The 18,169-nt window shown below is 39.1% G+C and overlaps 1 protein-coding gene across 1 annotated transcript in view; it reads left to right on the top strand.

Moving 5' to 3' along the window:
- The window catches only part of EPC2 (enhancer of polycomb 2), a 50,833-nt gene that overhangs the window by 15,121 nt on the left and 17,543 nt on the right, over window positions 1-18,169 (top strand). The window contains exons 2-6 of the mRNA XM_076343149.1: window positions 2,892-3,051; window positions 11,098-11,243; window positions 14,523-14,729; window positions 15,519-15,667; window positions 15,933-16,065. Coding sequence (XP_076199264.1) covers window positions 2,892-3,051; window positions 11,098-11,243; window positions 14,523-14,729; window positions 15,519-15,667; window positions 15,933-16,065 — 795 coding nt within the window. The remainder of the gene's footprint in view (window positions 1-2,891; window positions 3,052-11,097; window positions 11,244-14,522; window positions 14,730-15,518; window positions 15,668-15,932; window positions 16,066-18,169) is intronic.

Below are 18,169 nucleotides of genomic sequence, written 5' to 3' on the forward strand. Positions count from 1 at the left end.
GTGGAGCGTCTGTCTCTGTGGATGCTGAGAAACTTGAGGACTGGCCCAGCTGAAGCGTTGTGGAGTTAGGAGAAGTGCACAACTTCTGTACCTGGGGCAGAATAATAACACTGTGCATCGATACGGGCAGGGAACTGCCTGGCTGTGGAGCAGCACTGATGGAAAGAAAGGACCAGGCGATGGGCCACGGGTGTGTGCACACTGTGTGGCTAAGGCGTGCTGTAAACTGGGCTATGTTAGGAGGAGCGCGGCTACGGGGAAGTTATGATGCTCCTCCGCTTGTCAGTGGTGAGGCTGCTCTTGGAATGCTCTTTCCTGTTACTCTGCTTTCCCCAGATCTCTCAAAGATGTTGAGAAACTGGAAGATAATCTGTCAGTGGGCTGCCAGAGTGGCTAAAAGCTTAGACTGTAGCTGCTCTGAGGAGAGGGTGAGGGAACTGCTCTTGTTACTTCTGGCAAAAGAGGGTTAGTACGTCACTGAAACAGGTTAATTAGAGGGGCTGTGGAAACTGGAGGTTTTCAGGCTTGAGAAAGTCATGGTTGACCTATCTAGTGTCGGAGATAACTGTCTTCAAGTGGGAGGTGGACAGATAACCTCCACAAGTCCTTCCTAACAGCATTTCTGTGGTACTCCTGTGTACTGTATTAACTGTTAGGAGACGACTCTAGGGACATCAGTTGAAAGCAACACAGTAATGAAGCAAATTTTATTTTAGTTGAATTACCTACTCAGCGCTGTGAAGCTCTCCAAGACACATTTTAATGGTGGAGTGACAGATTTACTCAGTATGTAGTAACTCAACCAGATCACACCAGATATTTGATTGCATGCTTGTCTTAATTCTAATAGCATTCACTTGGGAGCCTGATAGTTTGATTTAATGTTGCTTCATCTGCTGCAGGAGATTCCCCAAGCTGCTCTTCCAGTCACTGATTTGTTATATTCTAATTTTGCAGAAATTGCATTATTTGCATTTCTGCAATATCTTAATATTTAAGAGGGTGTAATTTATTAAATATCATTTACATATTTTTAAAGATTTGCTTTCATTCACCATCCTTTTTTAAAAATAATGTTCTGTAGAATTAAAGAGGAAGAAATTCTGTTCTTGAGAGAATTTACCAAGTGTGTAGCACAGAATCTCTGCCTGCAAGACCGCCATGTCTGCCAGACAGCATTGCAGTCAAGTTACCGAAACGCTGGCTGGTTCTCCCATTTGTGGTGTTGATGCCTGGCCTCTTGTGACGCAGGATAGTCGCTGGTGTTAATTGTGGGGAGGCGTAGCCCAGAAAACCAAAGGAGGAGATTGAGTAGCAAAGTCTGTTTCCCCCCCCCCGTTCAGAACAAATACTCTTTCCAGCAGTCAGGTGTGTGGGAATGGCTAGAGGACAACCTGAAGCCCCTGGAATAGGCAAGGTAAGACTGCATAGGTCTATGACAGAGCTGAGCTTCAATTTCAAGTTGATACTCTGCTGTGTCATCCTCCCTCCCCTCAAATTTTGGAAGCTGGAGGCAAGAACTCTGCTGTAGGGGAGAGTAATGAAAGCAGAACGAAACTTTGAGGCTCCTGGTTCCGCTAGAGACTAGTAGTTAATCTGCTGGGAGACTGCAGTTTGCTTGTTTTATGTTTGACTTAGAGGGACGGAGAACTCATGACTTAACTTTCCCAAGTAAATGGCTGTGGTGATTTAAGATCTCGTCCTGGTGAAGACTACCACTCTTCCTCTTTACTGGACACAGAAGGCAGCATGTGCCAACTTAGCCATTTGGAGTCTTAGCATGAGACATTGTTGTAATGTTTTAAATGAGTAGACTGCACTGGAGGGTCTGAAGCATACACGTATGCTCTGTACAGCTGCCAGCCTCTGGCTCAAGGAGGGCGACAGCGAGAGGGGCAACATTCAAAATCATCCCATCATCTGACAGTCTGCCAGATGTCTCCTCTTGTCGCTGGTCAGTTCATATCAGATGTTCTGCAGACTGCACTGAAATGATACATAGACAGTAGCATGAATCAGAATACTGCAGTTGTACTGGTTGTCTTTGCCAAAGTTTAACATGAGTATTTGTGAAAAATCTTTGAGAGAAAAGTTACAGGTTAGTGCTGACTTGCAATAGTAGATGGGTTTCAGTGAGTTAACTAATGAAATTGTGTGAAAAAATCTTTGTAAACTAATACACTTATTGTGATCTTTATTTCACTTGAAATGATTCTGTAGAAATTGTGACTCTTGTCCTTTAAGAATGAAATGAAGTGATACCTGTTTAGGGAGCCCATGCTTTTCAAGTGTTATTCTGTGAGGACTGCTCTTTCTGTTGCTTTTAACTAGCTGAACTTCTGAAGAAAGCAAGCTGGTAAGAATTGCTGGGTAGACAGGAATGATGAAATTAGCTTTTCTTTTGATTTGAATCTGTTGCTTATAATACTTCAAAGGACTTACTATGCATCTGTTAACTGATGTTGCATAAATTTTCTCTATGACAGGTTTTGATGGGTTTGCCTTATACCAGCCCTAATTTTCTACTAAGGTTATTTCGTGTAGTTTGAAAGTTTGACTTTTTCCCAGTCTGGTAGAAGGTGTGTGCTATTGTCTGAACAAAGGGTTCTTTCCATCTGTTTGTAGTCCTGCCTTACATTCACTGGAGCTCTAAGACTCCTATCAGTTAGGAACCCCACAGTATGCTAAATGATGGAGAACACATCTTCTCCTGTCTCTAACCTGGAAGCAAGCATCCTGCTGTCCTCTAAGATACAGTAAAGCCTCAACTCTTTTACCTGGGTCTCCTGTAGAACACCAGAACAACAGTCATCCTTTTCTCCCACTGTCGTTGTATGCGCTTCTATATACTGATACCTAAATAAACAAACTCTTAAATTTTCCTCTTGCAGGAACATCATTTGCAACGGGCTATCTCAGCACAACAAGTATTCAGAGAAAAAAAAGAGAGCATGGTTATCCCAGTCCCTGAAGCGGAGAGCAATGTCAACTATTACAATCGTTTGTACAAAGGAGAGTTTAAGCAACCAAAGCAGTTCATTCACATTCAACGTAAGTTAACAAATGTTGGGTTTTGTTCCCCGCCTCCCCACTTTATTTAAATTGAGTAATGTTCAAACGGTCTTGAGGACAAAGTTGCTACCATATTCAGAAAGTGGGAGGGCTCAAAAATCCAAGGGGGATTTATATATGTAAATTCAAGTATCTCAAGTTCTGGAATAATTTAAGGTTGAAGGTGAGATTTTTCCTGCTGTATTTGTTTATGGGCTCTGTGCTGATATTCTATCTCTATGTACTCTATCCTGTCTGTTGGTCATCCAGTATTGTTGATCAAGCCATTCTTTTTTTTTTTTTTTTTCCCTCCCTCCCCTAATTCTGAGAAGGAATAACTGAACTAGCCTAGCTGCCTCCTAGTTGCTTATACTAATGCAGGGCGTGGAAGAAGGGTTGTCTTGCTCATTGAATGAGTCTGGAATGCCTGTTAACTCAAAAGTTCTATGTAAATGGAGATCAATAAGAGAAGAGTTTTTTTGTAATGAAATCAGCCTTCATTCTACTGATAGTAATAGGGTTCTTGAAGGTTCAGTTTCAGCTGTGCTAACAGTGGAGTTTAAGCTATTCACTATAGCATGGATGTTTTCTGGGCTATGGGTAACAGGTTTTTTTTCTCTGCATTTTGCTAAAACTGTATAGAGTTCCCTTTCTGTAGGGAACTCTGAGCTTATTTTATAGATAAAAGGAAGTATTCTTTTGCATGAGTTTAGCTTCCTAGGTCTTAAAAGATCTAATTAATTAATCTAAACTTGTAGTTAATTATAGTGGTCTCTGGATTAATTTTAACACTTCTTTTTGGTTGATGTTCCGTGACACACGTTTATAGTTTGGTTGTTCCTTGGCACACAAATCATGTTTGTCCTTTGCAGCATGTGGTTCTAGGGGGTTATTTTGTGACTTGGACTTCTCCCAGGAGTCATCTTCGTAGCAAAAACCTTAGATTCAATCATTGCAGTGACTTGTCAGTCCTTTATGGTGAAGCACAAATTCAGTCCTGGGTCTCTGCAGAGAAAACTCTTCTTGTCACAGATCCGTGTTTTTCAGTGTTAGTTGTATTGGAAAGACTATTATAGACAGGGGTATGCTAAAGCACCTCGAACAGGAATGTGGTCCTTAGTTGTTAGTTTTGGGGTTTGTGCAGACAGTATTGGTTTTATTGAACTTGATCTTGCCAGGCAGAGTGTGTTGATAATCTGTTCCTCACACACTTTTTTTTTATCTGCCTCAACAAGAGGCTGTTGATCTGCACATAGATTTGAGCAGAGAAAGCATTTTATGTTTGTGTGTCGTCTGTTTATAAACACAACTGAAGTTAGGCAAAGATACTTAAGCCCAAACCCAGCTGTATATTGAAGATCCTCGCATCATTTCTCACCACCATGGGCTCCTATTTTTTCCATGTATTTACAAAATGAGAGATTTTTGGAAACAACATGCTCAAGATTCTATATGATACAGTAGAGATCATACTGGTAATGTGAGAAATGAGCTAAAGGAAATTGATGACGTGTTGCTCTCCTTAATAGAAGAAACAAACCTGCAAGCAAGGCAGGTTGAATTAACTGAAGTGAAGCTGCTGAATGAGGAATGTATTTATTTTTTTATTTGTTGGACATTGCCAGAAACACTGTAAATATTGTTAATAAATATGTCTAAAAGTGTTAAATATATTATGCCAGAATGTTCTTTGTCTTGTTGAGACTCTCAGTCTTTCTGGACAGAATTACAGAAGGCATTTGAGCTGAAGATAAACATCAGATAGTGCTCCAAGATAATTTTTCCCACATAGTCTGGTTGGAGTAGGTGTGATACAAGGCAGCTTTATGCTACACAAACTGCTTAGAAATTCTGTTTTAATGCTAAAAGCACAAAGAGCAACAATACTTTGGCCAGGGAAGTTACGTAAACTGATAGAAGCCAAGAGGCCACTTACTGTAATCCATGCTTACTGGTGGTTATTACTAGAAAATTACGAGTAAACCTAAATAATTTTGCAGTTCATCTGGTAGCCAGGTTTTTAATATTTTTAACTTTACTAGTATAATTCTTTTATTTAGACCAGTGGTTCCAAGCAGAGAAAAGTTAATTTTGTTGTGAGGCATGGAATTCATGAGTAAGCGTGGATTCCGGGCATTACTGGACTTAGGTAGCACCAATTCAGGTGACTTTGAACTGAATATAAACAAAAGCCTTGAACTATTCTAATTATTCCAGTATGCTTAATAATTTTCCAAGAATGTTTGTAGTTTCAGTAACATGGAGATGCATTGTAAGTTATTAATAGGCAGCAAAGAGAATAAGTTAGTACACTTGTACCTCTGTTAGAATTAAGCTAAATGAGTTAAATGGGTGTAAGAAAACTAGTGTCCCTAACAAACAATAAGAATGGAGCAAAAAATATATTGTTAATATGTTGTTTAATATATTAATATAATATATTGTTAATATATTTTACGTGTATATATAATGTATTTTACCTATGTGTGTATATAAAGGGTAATTATACCGAACTAATGCTTTATCGTAAGTAACACAGCCAGATTGTTCAAATAATCTTCATTAAGTTGTGTGGAATGAACCCTAGTCACTCTTTAAATTTAAAAAAAAAAAAAAAGGCAAAGTGAGTGCATTTCATGTAATTGAGAATTGCCCATTTTTAATTCATTGTATGTTCCCCATTTTTAGAGGAAGAGGATCTGTTCAGGCTGTGGGCTTGCAGCCTGGATATGTGAAATGGGTATTTGCGTGATACCTCCCCTACTTGAGGTATTTCGGTGCAGGTGGGGAGTGCTAGAAGCTCTGTTCCAGTCAAGTGCTACGGACTTGCCACTGAGGTGGTGTTTTCTGCTTTGTTACTGCTTTGGATATAATTACCATCATGTGGTTCTTCATTTGCTTTTGGTCAGCGCAGATGTATCTGCTGCCATCAGGTCCAACGCTGCCCCCTCCTTTCTTACTGCCAGCACCTTTCTGGTGGCAGTTGTGTTCACGGGTGAGCTAACTCTGGGAAGTGATCTGACAGAAAGCTTATCTTTCATTTTTGGTTAGGTGAACCTTCATTTTTATCAGTTTTCTGTCTTGGCTCATTGCATGATTGCTGGTGTTGGCACAAGCAAGGTGGTAGGAACGTGGCTTGCTGGGGAAGGAAGCTAGTGGAAGCGCTTATTTCAGTGGTAACTCATGCCTATGTCAGCTTAAAATGACCGTGGAACCACAGTCTTAATTTAGTTAGCTAAATGAAATCAGTTAATTTAGTTAAGCTAAACCCAGTTTAATGTAACTTAACTTAAAAACAAATTGCATTTCTGTAAGTTAGTATAAACTCAGTTCCTAGGGAAGCTCAAGTAAACAAAAGCAAATCCCTCTGACGGGTATTGCCCTCGGGAGTGGTTAAAGTGGCAGGGGATGTAAACTAGGATGTTGGTTTTGCAACAGCAATTAGCAAGCCAACAAGTTCTGAGCATTCATACGAGGTAAACTTTACTGGTAGGATCACTGGGGCCCTGTCCAACAGTGCACTGTGGAAACATGCAATGTGGAGAAGGGCAGCAGTTTTGGAGTAGGAAAACTAGATTTGTCGGTCAATCACAAGAATCTCCCAGGAATTACCAGGAGGAAGGAATATAGATGATCCATTTTTAACTACATGGACTAGCAGATTGGTTGTTCTGTAACGCTAATTAGTAGCAGGTCATCTGAAGTACAGTGCTCTCTGTGGCTGAGCCTAGTTCTTCACTAGTTCTTGCAGGCGTGAATGAACAGTTGCATCTGTTGCTATGGCAGGGGCAGAAACAGAGCATGGTGATGGATAGTTACATCACACAGCACATAAACCACCTGTGTCTTGTGATGGCTTTTGAAGCCAGCAAGCTGCCATACTAGAGGCCAACTCAGGGATGAAAAATGGCTTTTTCTGGAACCAGTGCAGTGCACTCAGTGCTTGGGAAAAGAAGAAAACTGGTGATTAAGGGTGTCACTGAAAGTATGTTTCACAGAGGACAAACTTCAGGGAAGGAGGACACTGCCGTGAGTGTCCCAGAGCTGTGGTGAGCCAGCTTGGGGTTGATTAACTCCTTACGATTGCGTGCAGCTAAAGGGAGAGTGATAGCCTTGCATTTCCTGAGACTCGGACCTTCACAGTCTGCTGAGACTTTGCGGCCTTGCTGTCTGCATTGAAACAGGAGGTGGAATGCAAGTACTGCTTCCACGGCTTCAGTGGAAAGTGCGGCCTCTGTGTAAACCCCCTTTCTTTGAAAGTGAACTGTAGTGATAACTACATGACAAATAGTGTGAGAAGCATTGCTAGCCAAAGAAAAGCATTGCTGGAAGGTATGAGAAGCAGGATATGTGACAAGGGCTACTACTGTTCTCACAGTACCAATGTCTTTTTGTATAGGAAAATGAGACTGGATTTATTCAATGTAACTTATTCCTGGCAAGTACATGTTGGATACCTTTTATCTTGTCATTTTGATTATTTGTCAAAATATTTTTGTAGAGTTGAAAATCAGGGGGTTGGTTTTGTTTTTTTTTAAGGTTTACAGGTTTCTTCCATTTTCCCAGTTTTTCAGCACTTCGTTTGTTATTCATGAAGTCTCAAAACGACTGCTAAAGAGAGCTGATGTTTTATCAGCAAATAATTTAGTACGACGTATGAAGTTAGGTGGACTTGACATATTACTTAGCCAGTGGTTCACAGGGGCAGATGAACAAATATAACAGCCAGGAGGGGAGCTTCCATTTTTCTTCCCTGTTCCACTTCTGGTTGCATATACCTGTGTGTGTCTTGAACTGGTCCTGATGCTTACTGGATACCTCTGCAAACTGGTTCAACTTGCTAACAGTGAGCAGTGAGAGGGAGGGACTCTCCTGCTTTCAGCTGAGGTGCACCATAGGGTCGCTTTAGATGTTGGCAGTGCAGTAATCTGCCTTCTCTATTTGAGGTGGAGATTCCGCCTTCTTATCACTAATACTCATCATGCGTTCTGAGGATGGTTGGTCTTTCAAGTTGCTTGTCGACGGAATGGTTGGGCTTTTTCTTTTCTTCTTGGGCTTTTTCTTTTCTTCTTGCTAGTCTTAGTGTCTCTTGCTAGTTGCATCTCACTTGAGCCTGTCTGGTTCTGTTCTGAAAGGTGGTTCAGGAAAGTGCATGGTTCAAGAACTTCCAGTGACTCTTCTTTCCTCATTGTGGAAAAGGAAGGCAAGCTTACTGGCATTGCTTACAGTGTACGAGTGAACAGCATCACGTCTTCTCTGTCATAGGGATCCTCCTGCTCACTCATATTCTGATTTAGAAAAATTGCCTTGAAACATTTTGTTCGCAGGGGATTACTGAATTACCTGACAGGTAATAGGTTGACATTTTTTTTTGGTGTATGATCAACATCTGTCTGAGGGTAAACAAGCAGTGCCTTTTCTGGACTTTAATGGAATTCTGTACGTTCTCGTGTCATCTGTGAGAACATGGTTAAACACCTGTTTTTTGGAGTAGAGAGACCTGCTTTATTGTTAGGAGAGCTCTTCCAAAATGATGGGGAATATCTGGTCTAGAAAATTTTGGCCACCTCCCTTGAGCAGAGTTGTTTGCATGTGATTTCACAGTGTACATTAGGACTGTAGTAGTTTCGTAGGCTCTGGGGATGGTCTTGGGGTGGGGGAAACTTTTTCAATTTCCTTTCTGGTGAAAGTGGCAGTTTATGCTTAAGAGGTCATTGAATTACAGATTGTAGTGGAGGGGAAGTGCAACATCGGGCATCATTGAGCAGGAGAAGTATGAGCTGCCAAGGTTGCACTTGGCACAGAGAGCTCTGAAGTGTTTTGAAACGCTGGTGTCAGACATGCTCTGTCCACGTTTGAACAGTGGTCAGTGCTGTATGAGAGAGAAGCTTTGGAGTGGAGTTGAGGGCTGTGAGGGTTACAGCTCAGGTGGGACGATTCACTCCATTTCAGCGTATGGCTGATGTGATGCGCTATTGTTGCCAACACTGCGGTGCTCCCAGGCGGCTCTGCTGGGACCAAAGCTTACAGGAGCCAAAGGTGATATGTAGCAGACTGGTTTCATCGAGTCCAGCACTGATACTTGGCAGCTAGTTCATTGATACCTGGCTAGTCACTGGCTGTTCAGCTCTTTGAACAGGATCATGTGGCAGTCACTCCAGGTACTGTAACAGTCTCTCTCTTCTCTCAAGTGCATAGTCTTGCCTGGTGACATTTTTGATGCAGTTTTACAGAACTATGAATTTAAAAAAGAAGTCTGGGTCAGTTTTTTATCTCAAAACTTTTGATTCCTACGGACTGCCACTGGAGAAGCAGCATCCAATGTTGTAAGCTGTAATTTAAGTCTAATATACAGTTATTAATTGTTAGAGGGAGTGCTGTGGGTCACGTGCCCAATGACAGCGTCAAGTGCCATGCAACTTGTATTATTAAATTGATATTATTAATAATTCCACTTAATACATAGTTACAGCCCATTATTATTAATTTCTTCTTGAAATAATTTTTTATAGTATGTTTGTATATAGTAATATACAAATATAGTAGTGTGTGTGTTAGGCCAGAGAAGCCTTCTGACCAAGTGGCGTTGTCAGAGTTAGTACAGTCGAGCAGTGTCTCTTCCAAGAGATAGCAGTTTGCAGCTGAAAATGGTAAGGGACTGCTTATTAGCACTTCTCAGCTGTATCTGACTGAGTTTCCATGCATAGCCAAATTGATTAAATGCTGGTAGTGGTTTAGCTAATTTATTGCATTGGAATACAGAAAGAGTGGTCTTGGGCTAGTCTGAGATACGGAAGGAATATGCTACTTACACCTGTTTGTTGACTGGTCAGACCATGGGAGAGAAAATACTATAATTTGCTTTAAAGCTACTTTTTTCTTAGCATTTTTCTTTTGCTCCTTGTCTTTCCTGGTCTTCCAAGTTCTTGTTTTAAGGTCCTCTCAAAGCACGCTGGGAAGCTCAGTAGCAGAGATTTTCTTTAAGTTAGCGCTCAGATATAGCCATGAGTTAAGAGCATAAAGATAAGATAGTGCTATTTGTCTAATAAGAATAGAATATATTTCAACAAGCCTTCACTGCTGCTAATACAATAACTTGTTGATTGAATTATTTGGAGTGTTGTAGTTAGCATTTCACCTCTTCAAGGTTTTATTGGATACAATTAACGTTTCATGTTAGGAATTCTTGCTGTTGTATGCAGTTTGCTTGTACTTGTTGTAAAATTTAGTTTCTGCTATGTCACCTGAATGATAACTTCCTTATGCTTTTAGTAGGACCAGAAACTTTGTCCAAGTATGGAAAATGAATAGTGCAATCTGAAATAAAAACATGAGCTTTGCTGTAAAGTCGGGAACTTACTATTTGGAGAGTATGGAGGAATACTCAGGTTCTACATCTAGACTTGAGTTGGGTTTGGAGAAAAAGTAACAATTCCCACAGGATTGGTCTAGCATTTTTACAGTTTTTCACACAGTTATATGAAGGAAAAAAAAAGGAAAAAGTTCAGTCTAAGTATCTCAAGACCCTAGGTTTGTTGAACTATTTAAAAATGGGCAACTGAAATTACATTGAAACTTCAGTTTAAGTGCTTTTTCTCTAAGTCTGGGACTTGATTGAAAATTATCTTAACTGTTAAGAATCTTACTGTGATATTCTGGAGGAGCTGTATTATAACAGCATTAAGAAGCATTTTTGCTCTTGTTTTGCAAAGATACATTAAAGTTTCTGTGCCTCTGTGGTAATTTTTTTTAAACTAAAGCTTTTTTTCCCTGTCACCCCTTCAAGCCACTTAAAATAAAATGAAACTTCTTTGATTCCCCTCATATTGGAAGTCAGAGACAAGCAACTTCTAACTACTGTCTTGCAGCTGTTATATGGGGAAACTTTTTAGCATAAAGAAAAAGGTGTTATGGCAGAGATGTGCTAATCTGAAATTTTATTGATCGTTTTTGATTTCTGATTGTCAGATGCGCATTTCTATATTTCCATCATATGTTATATACCAAGCATTTCATTTTTTATGTGCGTGTATATTTTTCTTTCAGCCTTTAATCTGGACAACGAACAGCCAGATTATGATATGGACTCTGAGGATGAAACCTTACTGAACAGACTAAATCGGAAGATGGAAATCAAGCCGCTGCAGTTTGAAATAATGGTTGACAGACTTGAAAAAGCCAGTTCTAGTCAGGTACTGTACTGTGTTAAGAAATCACTGAGGCTTTTTGATTTCTGAGTTTTCTGGTGGGGTGGTTCTGGGTGGGTTTTTTTTGTTTGTTTTTCAGTTTGTTTTATTTCCTACTAACAGGATGAGCGTGTTTTGTGTGAGTCTGCAGTTACAGAGAAATCACATTGCTGTCTCTTATTGTCAGTATTGGTAACTTAGAAAAAACAGGTGGGGAGGGAGCTTTTGTCTTTAAATTTTAATTCCTGACCACGGTGTCTTAGAGAGGACATCTTATAGCATCTTGTTTTACCTGTGTTGGTATGGAAGAAGCTTGTGCTGATTGGTGGGTGTATAGATTTGGCTATAAACGTATATGAGAATCCAAATTCTTTGTTTCACTTGGTACTAGTGGACATTGACTTCAGTTGATGTTTGAAGGTTAGAAACCTAGAAGCATAGACAGTGAAGCAAAGCATTTGTTAAGATTGGGCCCTTGTAGTAGAAACTGCATATATGCAAGAAAGTAAGTTAGACTCGGAGGCTGGTTTCCTTGCTTTAGAAGCAAGCATGTGCTGTGTATTATTTAGTCACTTATTTTATCAGAAGGGTACCAGTATCTTGGTAGTCAGTTCCTGAGGTGTTCCAGGAGGCCAGTGTCTGGAGAAGGGTCTTCAAGCCAAAAACATTACTCAAAAATTACATCTGAAGGATCAGTTTCTGAAAGGCAAGTTTGAAATAGGTAGAATTATTTCTCAGTGAGATGGATGTTTTGTGGGAGTGAAAAATCTGTTGCAGGATCCATAGCTCTGTTTCAGTTACTTTACCTGATGATAGTAAATCAGGTTAGTTCAATGCTATGTGTTAAGAGGCCAAAATGTTGTATTCTCTGCATCTTAGAGCAACTTTAACAAGGATTAGGTAAAGACTTCTTACTATGCTAAGAAGATGGGATGTGAAGAGAAAAATTGCAGAGTACCTTGGGTGATACTTTTTTGAACATGTGGTACTCGGATCTCTTAGAGCTTTGATGTAGATACCCCTGTTTTGGCTTTCAGTTAAAGCGGTTCTGGGTATCACTTTTCAAGATTAATTTGCATCCTTCTTATGGTGGTTTCATCTTTTCATTGCTTGAGTAATGAAGTTAAATTTAAGAATTGAAAGATGGTTTCCTAAAATCAGATATTACAAGAATATGGATTTTTCTGTGTAGGCAGCTGCCCCTTTCTCTTTCCCTTAAATGTAAGTAGCACTGAAGCATTACAGAGGTGAGGAGTATTTTGAACCAGAAAGTGCTTATTTAAGGAAGTCCATGACAGAAAAGATCTTATGTGTACATGAAGTATTGTAATTGATTCTTATAACGTAGGCTCCCTCTTGAAGGTAAAGTGTATAATGAGAAATCCCTCTTTGTAGATGAAATTTCTGTGGGACTGCCTGTGTAGTATTTTCTGCCTAACTTCAGGGATTGCGATGTGTGTGTTCAAGCTTCTTGTCCTGCTTTTGGGCTACAGAAAATTTTCAGCTGATGTTGAGTAGCTCTGTCCTGAGCTCTGTGTTAGGAATGTTGAGATAAAAACAACTTTTGCAGGCTACTGGAGCCTGAGAACCAAAGAAGTTTGGCTGCCTGGCAGATTCCTTCCCCCACATGGGGTTATAATGCTCTCGAATCCCACTTCGGGCTACTACACAATTCACTTACAGTTTACGTGACTTACCTCTCAAATATAAAAGGATGCTGGTGGGAATGCCTTCCTCGCCAAGGGGAGGGTTCCAGACATTCCTCTTGGGCATTTTGATAACCTGATTTAAGCAAGGAAGATAGGGACTCTGCATCCACGTTACTGGTGGTACTTGCGAAAACAAGCAAGCGAGGCCAAAATGTAACTTTTCTAACTGTGTCCTCAAGGCAGAGTTGATTTTTTTTTTTTTAAGAAATACGTTAATGGAAAAAAGGGGAACAAAGGACAAACAAGACTGAAATTATTTTTAAGCAATATTCACAGTGATGGGATGATGTTTAAGTTGTGTATTAGCTACCCACACAATCATATCAACTTTTACATATAGATGGGGTATGTTGGTGAGTATGTGTGTTTGATTAACCAGGCTAATGTCCATTCTAGGTAGAAGAGATAAAAAATTATTGTTTTAATGCTGCATAAGGTCATAAGCACAGAGGGATTAGTGACCTCCTTTTTTTTTTTTTTCCCCACCCCCCCGTCTTTCTTTTAAAAACAGCTCAATGTTTTTCTAATTCTCCTGTAGATTGCAAGGGTTTTGTTCTATTCTGGCTGGAATTAACGCTTATAGTAGCAGTGGTTACACTTAGGATATCCTTTTTCTGAATTGTATTGTTTCTTTTTCTGCTTATCCTAATGTAGGGACAAGATTTAACATATTTTGACATGTTGCAAAGCTGCAAATTTAAGTTGTTCAGTTGATACTTTTCAGATTATAGGGAAGATGAAGTGCTGTCCGACTTCTATTTTAAGCAATACTAGAGATATTTTCTTTTTATGTAATGAATGGGTTTAAGATCATATGAGCATGTTATACTAATGTACTAGTTAAATGCAAAAGCCATCATTGACTATTTGGAGTCTGATTTCCATATAAAAAGCTTAACATAAAATGGAAAAAAAAGTTATCATTTAATTACCTGCGTTTAACTACCTCCTACTGGAATAACTTACCTAAGAAGTGAATGTCTTTGTGTTTCTGGGCTGTAATAAACAGGGACAGTTGTTTATCCTTTTCTATCACGAAGTAAACGTTTTGGGGGTAAAATTAAGAAACTAATTTACTACAGAGTATATTCTGTCTACAGTAAAATATCTTCTAGAGGAATCAACATTAAACTGCAAACAATCATATGTTAATAATGGCTAACTGATAAGAAACTTCTTTTTTTAGGAAAAAAATAGTCAAATTAAAGTGATTCCCAAATCATGATCTGCAGACTGTAGTAAATCATTTGTGTCCTGTGCTTATAATTGTTTCAAACAGTGTTTTCAGATTTCATGAAAAATTGATGAAGTTGTAGACTACTGTGTGGAAGTTTCTGAGATGATGATGATACTGGGTCAGAAAAGTTGGGAACTATATATTTAACTTAGGAAGACCAACTGGTGGCTTAAGTACTTCAATTTAGATCAATATTTTTTCCTTCCTTTACTTGCTAGTGCTAGAAAAGAATCAAGCTTATTTAGAAAGTGTACAAGAGATGTGAATGTGCGGTGACTTTCTCCCTGTACCACCACCCCACCCCCATCTCAGTTGCACCTCTTGAATTTTCTCTTTTAGCTTGTAACACTTCAGGAAGCTAAACTGCTGCTAAATGAGGATGACTACCTTATTAAGGCCGTATATGACTACTGGGTAAGAAAGCGTAAGAATTGCAGAGGGCCATCTCTCATTCCCCAAATCAAACAAGAAAAGAGGGATGGCTCCACTAACAACGACCCTTACGTTGCCTTCCGGAGGAGAACTGAGAAGATGCAGACAAGAAAGGTAACTTGTCAAGCTTTACTGTTTTAAATTTGTCATTTTTAAATCCTGCAGTGATTCCTGTCCAGCATCTTGCAGGATCTGTCCTATGGTATCCACAGTTACTGATCTGATTGTCTCTATTAATAGTTGCAATATTGGATGACCAGCTAAATCTTAAACCTGCTGAATGATGCAGTCAATGTGTAATCCATCAGTTCTCTATAGACAATTTACAGTCTGTCCATTTTTTAGAAAGCTGAAACTCAAAGGGCGATTTATAGGTATTGGCACATAAACAAGCAGTTGTGGGACTTGCTAGGTTGTGTACTTCCCCTTCTGTGAAAAAGGGGAAAACAATCTTCTATTTGCCATGGAGTAAATAGTGCAGGTTTTGTTTGTAGCATGAATTGATTTGAACTATAGGAAATCTGTAATTACTCGGCATTTTACATCAACTTTGTACACATATGTACACAACCTTATTGTGTGCAGAATCAAAGTGGAAAAAGTGTTTTAGGAACCACATCTTGAATTCCTTGTTCTGACAAACTTCCACTGGGTTGATACGGATCTGAGCAAAGAAAGCATGAGGGGAAATGGCTGAAAAGATCTTTTTCAGCTAAATCTTAAAAGTTGGGTTTTGTTTGCTTTTTGTGGCTTTGTCTACCAACTAGGTTATGCTTTAGGAGAAGTTTCTTCTGAGTGTACTTGTATGATTCTCGCTTGCAACAGCATTATGTTACTTTTTTTGCTATTTCAGCCTCACAGGTTTTGCTTTTGACTTAAAATTTGTTTAATCTTTTTCAATAGAACCGAAAGAATGATGAAGCATCTTATGAGAAGATGTTGAAATTAAGAAGAGAGTTTAGCAGAGCCATAACAATTTTGGAGATGATTAAGAGAAGAGAGAAAACAAAACGCGAGCTATTGCATTTAACATTAGAAGTTGTTGAGAAAAGGTAAAATTGCAGATTATATCTGTAAGAAGTAATTTATAACACCAAGGTTTTAATTTTCATCAAATAGGTTTGAAAACACCTCCTGTAACTTATTTCTGTATGGATGCTAGTCTTCTGCCACACGTGCGTGGCTGAAGGCTTATCTAGCACCGTAAACTTCAGAAGCTGAAATAGAAGGGCTTTACATAGACTGTCTGCCCGTTCTGTCTTTCAGACATTTCCCAGTGGAAATGCAGTATTATATTTTTAATTGTGTTTTTTTAAGGTACCATTTGGGTGATTATGGAGGCGAAATCCTCAATGAAGTGAAGCTTAATAGACCTGAAAAAGAGATGAGCACAACTCCATCCGCTCTTCATAATGGAAATCATCACAAAGTTCAAGAATGTAAAGTTAAGGTAAGCTTTCTTCTGCTGTGAGTCTCTTGTTACCGGTTTCATCATTCTTTAGGATATACCCTGCAGATATTTGCATTGGAAAACTGAGTAGGAGGCTGCCATACTTGAAGGTGGGATACCAGGAGACTGCTATGCTTGCTTCCAGTTTAACGTTTGTTGTCTTTCCCACCTAAGTTTTAAAATGATTGGCTGGCATTGCTGTTTGTTTCTTTAAACAAGGGCATTGTAGTAGTCTTCATTTTCCTTCTCAGTCCTGTCTCTTTCATTGTAAGGTGATGTAAACATGAACGTGTTAAGTGGACATCAGGACCTCCATGAGATTGCAAAGTATAGTGAATTATTTCTCCCTCTCCCTTCAAAGGAGACTAGAGCACTGAATTTTTCTGATAGCGTTGTCCATGAGTACTGACTGGCCCTCAGTGCAAAGATAACTATCCTGAAAATACAGGATTTTACTGAATTACAGCTAGAAGGCCAAAGGATTCTAGAAACTGTTCTGACTGTTTAAGTGATCTTTGATCAGTAATGTTTCCAGGCACAAGAATGCAACTGTTATGTCTTGTTGACAGCTAAAAAACGTTGCAAGCAACTAATGTTTAAAAAAACCACTTACTGGAATATGTAGTAGTTTGTTATTACTGAGGCCTGTACACTTCTCAGTAATACTGAGTAGGCATTTTTGTATCTGCCACTGCTTGGCCCTCAGTATTAGGTAAGTAGCAAACAAAGGAAGGTAGAAGAAAGTGGCTAAATTTGGGAACCCTTAGTTTCTGCAAAGGGATGGAAGGCTGCTCTGAGAAGATGAGTGCAGAAGGATGTAAGACTTGAGTTGCTGTGTATCATGCACTAGTTATTTTGTCTTTCTAAAACTAGCAAAGTTGTGGAATGCTGTAGTTAAGGCTACTTTGACAAAGTCTTCCTTTCCATTTCTTTTAATATGTACAGAAACCCTGTGGATCTAGTTTTATTTTTATAATTGACCTTGTTAGTAACATCCAGAGAAGTAGTAATATAAGAATAATCCATAGCTAGAAATGCTAAACTTTAATGGTTTTCTTTTTTTCTTGTCTCATGAAGAAATGTATTCCACTCAAAAAAAAAAAAAAAAAAAAAAAGGAAAAATACATCAAAGGGAACTCTGTATCTTCTGTCACTGGTCAGATCCAGTACCGAATCAGATCGTAATGTTTTGTATACTTATTACGATCTTCCTCTGAGGACAGTCTTTACATCTGTGCAGAAGAGAATTAAAATACTTTTTTCTGGAGGATCCTAGTTAACCATGACTATGACTGCATTTGTTGGTTCTGGTGTCATGCGGTTCCAACAGAATTAAATGAAAGATAATAGTATAGTCATAAGCAGCTTACACTACAAGCAGCAGTACTGACAAATGTATCCATCTCGGGTTAATGTTTTAAGAATAAGGTTTGGGGCTTTTTTTTTTTTTGCAGTTAATATGGGCATTAATTGCAAAATTAACTGCTTCCAATCTTAGCATAATTGTATTACTACAAATGGTTGTTCTGCTTGTCTTATTTCTACTTCTTCATATCATGTTGCTTAAGCCATAAGTATCTTTTGTCCTTCTTAGGAGCTATCTTTGCTTTAAACATAAATACTAGATGGTCATGTCTTTAAAACAAACAAACCCCCCCAAACAAACCAAAACCAAAAAACAAGTTTCCACTGCAAGCCATTTTAATGTCATTATTATAGGTAAGCTCACTGAACTGAGTACAGTATAGAAAAAGGATAAGACCTAATGTTCCACTGTTAACGTGACAGGAAAAAAATAATGCACCCAACTTCTAATTAAGACGTCTTTTTGAGGGAATCACCTGAAACGCTAGTTGTTACAAAACGCTTGGATGGAAGGCTGGAGTGTTGAAGACCTTTTGAAATTTGTGTTTAGCACCCGCGACACCTAGTGGTCACTGAATTAATACAAATCCCTGGCCGTGGTTCTCCTGCAGGAATTGTGTTACGCCTTGTCCTTCTCATCTCCGGTTATGAGGCTGAGCTCCATTACTGGACTTAGTTTCAGTCAGACGGTTATTGATAAGTGGCAATTTGGGGTAAATTTAAACACTTTTTCAAAACT

Source organism: Aptenodytes patagonicus, chromosome 6, assembly GCF_965638725.1.
Source record: "Aptenodytes patagonicus chromosome 6, bAptPat1.pri.cur, whole genome shotgun sequence".
Lineage (NCBI taxonomy): Eukaryota > Metazoa > Chordata > Aves > Sphenisciformes > Spheniscidae > Aptenodytes > Aptenodytes patagonicus.